Source organism: Dreissena polymorpha, chromosome 1 (assembly GCF_020536995.1).
Source record: "Dreissena polymorpha isolate Duluth1 chromosome 1, UMN_Dpol_1.0, whole genome shotgun sequence".
Classification (NCBI taxonomy): domain Eukaryota; kingdom Metazoa; phylum Mollusca; class Bivalvia; order Myida; family Dreissenidae; genus Dreissena; species Dreissena polymorpha.
Window position 1 is genome coordinate 159,683,477 of NC_068355.1, and position 10,775 is coordinate 159,694,251.

The 10,775-nt window shown below is 33.0% G+C and overlaps 1 protein-coding gene across 1 annotated transcript in view; it reads right to left on the bottom strand.

Moving 5' to 3' along the window:
* The window catches only part of LOC127858137 (alpha-aminoadipic semialdehyde synthase, mitochondrial-like), a 35,726-nt gene extending 31,699 nt beyond the window's left edge, over positions 1-4,027 (bottom strand). The window contains exons 1-4 of the mRNA XM_052395094.1: positions 3,944-4,027; positions 2,820-3,061; positions 1,958-2,134; positions 1,443-1,595 (exon numbers count right to left, since the gene is read on the bottom strand). Coding sequence (XP_052251054.1) covers positions 1,443-1,595; positions 1,958-2,134; positions 2,820-3,053 — 564 coding nt within the window. The 5' untranslated portion in view covers positions 3,054-3,061; positions 3,944-4,027. The remainder of the gene's footprint in view (positions 1-1,442; positions 1,596-1,957; positions 2,135-2,819; positions 3,062-3,943) is intronic.
* Between the last annotated feature and the right edge of the window lie 6,748 nt (positions 4,028-10,775).

Here is a 10,775-nt window from a genome sequence, read left to right on the forward strand (position 1 = left end):
GACATTGTGAATTTATTTTGACATGATTATACCAACTAAAAATCAACACTGTTATTTTCACTGCTTTGAATGGATTGGTGTTGTTTTTTATTTTATTTAAATGGAACCAAATTACCCATTAGTATACTGTAAAATCATTGATATTTGAAGAAAACTTAACTTCATGAATTTGTGGTTGGACCAATGAACAATAGTTTGGCCGGCTATTTTTTACTGCGACCAAATCTGCATCATCAAGTAAAGTTTTCAAGGATGTTGACCTTCGCAAACAATATAAATGGAGCAGATCAAGGCGGTATAAACCAATGAGAGCCAAATTTGATGGTCAAAGTCAATGTCAATGCTGACAATGACCATCAACATAAAAGTTAAGTTTACTTGCTGATAGTTTAAATGGTTAAGTTGTGCCATATTTGTATTTTTGTCAATGTCTAAGGTTGGTTGAAAGGCTTTTTATTGGAGATTCATGAAATTACCAGTTGTATTAACCTGCCTTTAACCACGGAATACTGTAACTTGTGTACTCTAAACCTGCTGAATAACATCAAACACCCATGATGACATTTTTAACAGCAAAGAATCAGATTATATGGTTAATCATTTCTTGTCAAAAAAGAGCGGAATAAGATTAATTTAAATAAAAATTATGTTTAAGGTACAATATCCATACGGTTCAATAAAACAAAACTCCAATTTAAACATAAAAACTTTATTAAAATTTACTTAACTGTGTAAAAAAAATTCAAACAGTAAAGGGTGTGCCTTTTCCTGAATGCCTTATTACCCTTATGAGAAGGTTATTTATCAATTATTGTTAAAAATTTATATCAGAAATTTAAGTTGTTATTCAAAGATGCAAACTTTGATTAAGTTCACATAATTTATTGTTATTATTAAAAACACTCTATATGTTTCTTTTGATTACATTAATTGTGTCATAATGGAATGGACCATAAGAAACTAAGGCCTTATTGTCTGGGCCATCATTGATATGCACCATTCTTACCTGCATTTATATGAACTGCTCTTTAGGAAAACCAGGCTTGATGCATGTGCATAGTGTTTTCATAGATTAGCCTGTGCAGTCAGAAATCCATACATTAAATGGCAGTTTCTAAGAAACCACTACATTATAGATAGATACAGGTAGCATACAGACATAAATGGTTTTACAGTATTTAATAAGGAACAAATGAGTCCCCCGTCTATTAGTATTTTATAAACTCTGCAGTATTAAAACATGAGAGTTTTGATGACTAAATACTTGCCAGTTATGCACACAAACATTTACCTAACAATAATAAGCTCTTTATTGTTATCATACTCTGCTATGACCATACAAGCTTTTCCAAAGCTAAATAAAACATTTATTATTACGCTTTTTGATAAATTCATGCACAAAGAGAATTGTCAAGTTAACGTGAGCAAGAGAACCCACTGACCATGAAGGGTGTATGATGACCCAGTGCCAGCAATCTTAGGCCCATCCCATGTAGAATGTTGATCATTCCCACCACACCTGCATACTTCCCAAACGCCACGACTCGCTGACCGTTCTTGTCCACCATCTTCTCATAGTCTATCAGACGTACATTCTGAAGGATATCGCAGCAAATCAGAGTCAATAAATTTCAGGTTGTAACCATAGTCACAATCTGTTCACTGACTGACTCCTTGCATTTTCAATTGACAGAATTTATCAATTCAAATTAACAATGAAACACACCTTATTTAGACCTAATCTTTGAACGTTTAAAAAATCTGCATTTTTAACTACTCTGCATTTAATTAAATGTATCATACAAAAAAGACAGTTTTATTTATTTCAATAATTTATATAATATATATACATGTGATACATTATTATATTGCCGTCACCAGTAGTATGAATCATAAAAATAAATTAAACAGAGGTTAATGTTTTTTCAAATAATCAACATATTAAAACATTTCCTACTTTTTCAAGGATTGCGTCCAGTAGAGGCATGTTGTCTTTCTGTGCCTTGATAGTGTGTGAGAAGAAACAGTAGGTCTTGTCTGGTATCAGGAGATCCTCCGGTATGTTTTTCACGCCAATCACAACCGACGCTTCGGAAATATCTTCCTGGATTGTTGCCCCGCGGTCAGAATATTCCTGAAAAGAAGAAATATCAATTCAGTGTAAAGCTTTCAAATCAGGTACTGGTACAGAATTTAAGGTTAACAAGAGATGTGTTTGTCAGAATTGTGCCACTTTGAAGCCATATATTTGACCTTTGACCTTGAAGGATGACCTTGACCTTTCACCACTCATGTGCAGCTCCATGAGATACACATGCATGCCAAATATCAAGTTGCTATCTTCAATAATGCAAAAGTTATTGCAAAACTTAAACCAAGGAATGCATATTAAAGTATTAAGCATATTTTTCACAAAAAGAATTATTCAATGTTAACTGTAGACTTCAAATAATGTCATAATTTAAATGTTATACAAATGAAATGCTTCATGGTCAACAGCAGGCTTAATATAATTTTATTGAAAACCTTTTGACAATTGCAATGCTTTAATATAATTAGAATGGTAGTTAAACTTAGTTTAAACTTATATTTATAGTTTGATTGCATCCAAAGTCTGCGGTTCTCATACACTCTTGTGTCCATTCCTTAGGAAGAGCCAGTATGTGGTGTCAAAGAAAAAAGGAAATATGTTCAAAACAACCCCTTATTTCTGATTGAAACCAGGACCTCTTGGAGGATATTAAATTGTGAACACTGTGTTATTTTGTTTTACCACTAAAAAAATTATATCTGAAAATGAATCAAACTGCCAGCCCTACCTGCATATTATAGGCTCTCCTGTTGGAAGGCTGTACAATGACTTTGAAGCCTTGTTTGACCAAGCTTGCCACCTGGCTAGGAGAGAGGGGAGCACGGCGCTCCCAAACATTGATTGTCTCGCGTCGTATTGCAAGTGTTCCTTTGGAACTTATCATGCGCACACACTGGTTGCCATATGCAACACCTGGCTTGTTCAAATGCTGACATAGTTTTAACGATGGTTGTCGCCACATGATTATTCCTGTGAAAGAATAAGAAAAAGCAAACATAAAAACATTTGTTTAATTGGACCTTGTGATTTAATTGGACATTGTAATCTAGATTTTTAACCCAAGTTTCTGACTAGAAGTTCTGAAATTATTGCAAAAGTGTTCTAAGCAAGTTTCATAAAGATTGAAAATACACATGGCCTCTAGAGTGTTCACAATCCAAATGTTAATGACGGATGACACACATTGCACCAAATGCAATAACAAAAGCTCACCATGAGCAGATTGGGCTAATGTGCATTAATACGTTTGTTTTACAGTTTGTCAGCATAAAGGTCTTTTTTATAAATGAATTAATGGATAAAAGATTAAATGAATGAATTATTTAAATATTAATGACCATCCATTGCATATATCAGTTCATGGTAAGACCACCACCACCGACGGACTTTTGCAATGTCTGGATCCGGGTCAGAGCCATACAATACAGTAATTTAACTTCAACATGTCTTTAAATTCATACGAATAAAGAAGAAAGGTGCAGTTGTTTCATATCATAATGATAAAGTCTCCAAGGTGCGGTACAAATTGCCTTTATTTCTTCAAATCAAATTGTCAGCAGGTTTTCTATAATTGTAAATTTACATGACAAAACGTGGATAAAATCATATGTGAAAAACTATGCGAATGCTGAATGCCTACAGTTGATCTGTTTTAACTGCGTTTCTAAGCCTATGTCACTGTGACATTTTTATATTGTAAACAAATGACGAAATATTTACACAAACAAACCAATAGTTCGCAAAAAAATATTTGTTGAAACAAAGCATACTTCATAAAAAAAAGTCGTAAAAAAATAATGAATGAAAATTATTGTTTATGTTAAATACAAAATATATGTATTTTTTGCTCACAAATAACATATCCTGCAACTTGTTTTTCTTGTTTACACCGCAAATTAGTAGCTGACCTTGAGTAAACCAATCACATTCAAGAATATGCTAACACCTTCAACACACCCCCGGAAGGTCACGGTGTAGGTAATTGAGACTATTTAGGACAATATTGTTGAATAATTGAGGCTAAAAAACTATAAGCACGAGCCCTTTCGTGTCTAGCAAATATGTATTCAACACTTACCGGTAAATGGTATTGTATGTAGTACCGTTTCATTTATTATCTCCCTTCGCATATCAATACATTTACAGGTTGTGGGAATTATGTCCGCTCTCCAGTGAGCAATGAAGGCTCACGCACTATTAGTAATGTCGAAAGAATCAAATCATTGATTGTTCGGATGCAGGATTCTAATTGGTCGTTCAGTCTTCTCTTAATTTGTTAACCATACCGGACAGGTACGATTTTCTCCAGATACTGCATATTCCCCCATAACCCAAAGACCTATAGATAACATGTTATCTATAGGTCTTTGCATAACCGCAAGCAACACCAAAACTGAATGCCTTTACCCGGAATATGAAATAGCTGAATAATGCAGTTTCGCTTAAAAATTATTCACATTTGTCTTGATTCTAGTAAGTAATTAGGAAAGACTTCTTATAATGTAGATCCATGCAAGGAAGGGCCGTAAAAACTTCGAAATACACACTCACCACGCTTGCATTTGGTATCAAATTGCTGAAGGCACTGCAGCTGTTCAATTTTTTAATGTATTTTATATTACAATTAAGGGCCATGAATCACGACATTTTAACGTAGGCCAATCGAACGGCCACGCAAAATGCAAACACCAACTCAATTTACTTATAGTTTTCAACAGTATTTAGACTTTGCAAAAATATCAAGGAGGAAAATGACATTGATTTACAATATCTTATTATTTTATACAGGATTCGCGCAAACTCCACTAATGATTACAAAGATGAAGCTTATCGGTATTTCATACAGGGAATTTCTTCAAAAAAGATATTCAACGTAGATTATGACTTTGCAATAAAGATCGACTAATCACGTGTTTTAATAATTAAATTAAAATCAAAGGTTGAAATTGTTGTTTTTTGTCACTTATTAGTCGTTTATTCACAGCTTGAAATATCTTTTTTAGTAACAATTAAACTACAGGAGATTACATCATATGTGTCCCCACATGGCTTTTAATGGGGTTTTTTTCACTATAGAAATATATGGTACTTGATTATTCGATTAACACGCAGTTTTCTTTCGACACATTAAATCACAAGTTCATAGACGCGTCGTGCGAAAATGAGTCGTATGGGGTTTTGGTCAGCGTAGGTCAAGCTAAGTCTGCGTAATAGCGCAGTGTGGTCAGAAGCTGCGTTGTCCGCTATAAGTCACGCATGGTTTCGTGGTCTCTGTGGGTATATCTCGACCAGACTGCGAGATGCGCAAACTGGGCTATAGCAACGCTGGCTGCTTATGGCATAAGAACCACTTTTGCAAGAAGCGGGTCTTTAAAATATCGTTGGTTCTTATAAATGGATCATCTGAGCCTAATACATGTACTTTTCGATAGAAAAGTGTAGTCAAACTGAATGATTTATAGCAAACTTGCAGATTTCGGTAGCCTATTCAATCTTTTAGAACGATTTCCATACTGACTGACCGAGTGCGGCAAATATTTGTGGTTAGATTATTAAACGATTGCCGTCTTATCATGACACTAAATTATTTCGGTAGTTTTTGTTTTCTCATCTTAAACGCAATGCTGTTTTATTTAGATATATAAATTTTAGTGAAGGACCAAAATAGTATATGTGATATAAACGATAACACACGGCAGAGCTGGGCCGGACGTCTAAAATCTGCACTACCGCATAATGGCCCTCGGGCCATTATGTCGGCAGCGGGCCGATTATAGACGTACGGCCCAGCTCTGCGGTGTGTTATTGTCTAATTATTGATAGTCCATTATGTCTTCCCGGACGATATAATGACCGAGTACAGAGTCAAAAGGTGAAATTTGCCATAGATACGAAAAGCTGGTTCTAATATTAATATAAGTATTGTTTAAACAAATTTCAAACACAATTATTCCGAAAATGATCAAAGCAAACGTTGCTGTTGTTTTCTGTTGAGTTAAAGCAAAACTGGATACATTATTTCCGATTATGAAGATTTTCTCTATTAACAGCGTATTACTTTTCATTAAAAAACACTAATGAAATGGAATTTATATGCATATGAAATGTATGTGCTTATGAAAATAAAACATGTTTCTGTTAATTGATCATTTTGTTTGCTTTACATAATGAAATATTAGTTCTATTGATCTCAAATAAAGTACCGAACAGATACAAACAGTTTGCATTGAATCCTCGATTTCTGAGTGATTTGGTGCACCGTTGTATTTTTACAGACTGATTTTCAGAACTTCATTATAAACCTTAAATGTTCGCAAGCGAAAAACTAAAAACCGTGTTAAATGATGCAAGCCCATTAGTGTGGTCGACATGTATTTCCACTTTGTGAGTTGTACAACGTTTCGTATTTATTGAAAATGTTGTATTATTGTATATTAAAATGTGAGTGAATAAATATAATGAATGTGATCTCCATTTATGTTTTTGTTATTACAGTTGTCCACGTCATTTCGTCGTTTAACTAAATTAGTACATGTCTTCTATAAATCCCGAACAGTTTTCCGTGCCCATCGAGCGTACTTTGTAAGGCCATCCAAGGAATCTTTCAGCACTATAATAGATAGGGTCATACCTCGATGTCCTAATCCGCTTTTTTCAATGCTGTCACACCCATCCGTCCGTATTCAAACCCACAAGCCCGCCGAAAGTATATCGCTTTGGGCAAATGGGTATAAAATTGACATCTTGCATATATTTTTACTTCACGGATAAAAACACTTACGGAAAGACGTCCGATTGAAGGGAAGACGATGCTTGGCTTTATTAGACAAGCCACCCACAGACGTTCGCTCTTCCAACTTCTATATTAAAAACGCCAATTTATAGTTGAATGTTTCCAAATTCCACTGTATGTTGATGAACGTAACCGACGAATGTCTATTTTATAAAGGTGGTGGATTTGTGTAAATATTTATTTAACAGTTTATACATTTTCGTTCAGGTGAGTGTTGTTTTGTGATAATAATTTTGACCCCAACTTTTATTATTTTTTTACAATGAAACACGTTATTACATGGAAAGTTGTGAAGCATGTGGTCATGTGTATAGTTCGACCGGTAGAAAACAACTCACGCGTACATAACATTGTAGTTAACTCGTGCCATAAAAGCTATATTTGTTTTAAATTCGTCAAAGAAAAACCATGTTCAGATACGTATAACGTTTGATTGATATACGCAGTCAATACGTCAATTTTTCGATTGTTTATAATGGTTAACGCCGTTTTAAAAATGCATCCGTTATATTTTCAAATCAAATTAAGCTGAACTACCAGTATTTTGCATAATACCGCAAGCTAGAAATACATTTTGTTTGATGGTAGAAATACCTTTTGTTTGTTGGTCAACCATTCAGTTTTTTGTATCATGCGAAAAACACGGCGAACAAGGTGAAATTAGATACAAGACAAGACAATACCCTTTATTAAGACTTGTACAGTGTACATCGTCTAAATGCATCAATAACATATACATACATGATGTCACGTTTTTAACATTTTGTTTAACATTGTGTAATGGTTAGATATAGGTTTACAATACACACAAACTACATGTATTATATATTTATACATTACTTTATTTTACTTAGATTGACGTCTTAATTAACAGTTATAACATTTAATTAAATGCCTAAGAAGATCAGATATAAAAGGGTTTCGTACAGCGTAACAGTGTTTAGGAGGACAACCCTATGTACATTACAAAGTAATGTTCAACAATGTATTTCTTGCTTTTAACGCATATTTAACATATTTTGCCCACATTAATAGCTAATGTGTGTTCTTATCATTTAGTAATTGGTAGAATTTATATGCATATGGTTTATTGTAGTAAAATGGTTTTATATATTTATTTCTGATGGTGATATATTTAGTACATTTACATACAAAGTGGAACTCATCTTCTAAATCTGTTTCGTTACATAAGAGTAATGCCGTTCGTTTCTTGTGGTGTTTTGAGTAGCATATCTACCAGTATGTATTCTAAGTGGAAGAACTGACAATCGTAATTTAGTAATGTATGCCCTCAGAGATTTAGGAATATGACCAAGGTAATGTTCATATACAAAAACAGGTTTAAATACGCAATACATGTCCAGAACCGGGCTGTTGTCGACAATCCTATGCCAGTCCTAATATACGTATCAATAACTTTACATTTAACTTGACAATCGTGATCCAGAGTGTTAAATTGATGTAAAAATAGGTTAACACCGACCAAATTCACGTCATCAAAGCAAGTGAAAATCTATGTCTAACAGCCTTTTAACATTAGTAACTCAATTTAGTATATGACCCTTATGGCTATCTTGCAGGGCTTGTAAATATACACTGTTTATAATAATATTATCAGGATTTTAAATTTTCAACCAATATTTTACAATTCTAATAAAACGATTAATAAATAAAGGATGTCGACACAACTCCCTATATACTGCTGCATTGCAAGTGTTCTGTTTAACAGTAAGCATTTTTTTGCAGAATTTTAAATGTATTCGTTCTATTTCTTTTTACTTTGTGTTGCCCCAAACTTCGTATGCATAGTTAAGAATTGAACCAACAAAAGCATCAAACAACTGACATATCGTTTTGGGTTTGAATCAAATTCTTTACATTTAATGAATAAAATATTTAGTGCTTTTAGTGCTTTACCATCTAGATATTCTTGGTTCAAAGAGAAGTTACCTGTATAATTAAAAACTGTACCAAAATAATTAAAATCATTGACAACCTCTATTGGTTGACCATTATATGTCCAATTTTCTGATGGTAAAAGACGACCGCGTTTCCGGAAAACCATAATTTTAGTTTTAGTAATATTTACCTTTAGTCCCAAGGTATTGCAGTATTCAAGTAAACGGTCCAAATGAGATTGTACTTCTTAAGGCGATTTACCTATAATTGCCATATCGTCAGCAAAAATCAACAATATAAGTATAATATCATCAATAAGCAAACCGGAAGAAGAATTATCTTGTAAAAATAATACCAGGCTTTCAATAAATAGCAAAAATAGTAGAGGTGACAATACTTCCCCTTGGTGTAGTCCGACAGCATCACTTAAATATTCTGAATAGGTTGAACAATGCCTTACACAAGATTTGACATTTTGATACATATTTTTAATAATTATGAGCAGTTTGCCTTCAAAACCACACTTGTATAATTTAAGCCATAAACGATTTCTATAAATAGTATCAAAACATTTTAACATATCAATGTATAACCTTTTATTTCATTTACATATTTTTGTACTAACGACATTAATATAAAAATAGCATTAACAGTGGACCGCCCTTTTCTAAATCCGAACTGTGCGTCCGAAATAATATTAAAGTTTTTACAAAATGTTTCAATGCGTGCATTTACAACTGAGGTAAAAAGTTTAGATACGCAACTAAGAAGTGTTATTCCCCTATAATTATTAATATCTGAAGTATTTCCTTTTTGTGTATATGGATTATTTTACCCTTAGTCCACTTACTTTTCTGGATAAACACCAGAGTTTAAAATTGCATTAAATAGGTCACATATATGAGATTAAATAATATCTTTACATTCTAACAGATATTCATTCAAAAGGCAATCACTTCCACAAGCTTTATTTCGTTCCAAAGAATTAATACTTTTAATGATTTCATTAACAGTAAATGGTTGATCAAGTTCTGGAAATCGAGTATTCGGCAAATCAAAATTATTATTAGAACAAAATGATAAAGTCTCATCATTCTCGAACTCAAAAATACGACTGCTAACACTTGATATACAACAGATATGAACAAAGCACCATGGAGCGCAACCAATGAGAACCTGGTTTTTAAGCATAAACTAGTTTCTATGAATGACGATGGGAGCTTTCTTAATCGTACGTCATTAATATTAAGAAACTTAAGAAATACAAATAAGAGAAACTATCTAATATCAAACTTGCAGCGAATGCGAAACCGGAAATATTACATGTTTTGAAGCACATTATTTAAACAGAATAAAGTGAAAATGAAACGACCGATGGTATATGTTCGTGCTAACATTTATATGGTTATGCATCTGATCTGCCGTGTAAGCCTACTCAAAACTAATATTGGTTACAAGTAATTATTCAATTACTGTAACAACAGAATTAACGAAAAATATAAAGCACTTAAGCAAGTATTTTATTTCAAACTATATTATAAGCTTGCAATTTAATTATTTAATTTCGCCCGTCATATTTATTAGGTTAAACAACAGGGAATGTGTAAACAGAATTCGTTGAAGTAAATTTTCACATTAAAAAGAACAAAACGCGAGTGTGTGAAGCCAGTTTCAAAATAATTTGCGTGTGAATTAAACTTTACTTCAATTCACCATATACATTTAAAGGAGTACACATTATAAATGTTTGTGGATTTTCTTTATGTCTGGTTTCGAAAAGAAAGGTTTGTGATCCCGACGTACAAGACACATACAATTCACATATTTTGGAACCATTTCCTGATATCAATACAAAATATAATGAATACACAGAACACACCTTTTGTGTAACAGTCAATAGAAACCACAATATTTCCTTTAAATATTTTTTTATTAACGCGTTGTCTGTCAATAAATTGTGTCTTCACTCAAACAAATAATGTTGCAACACGA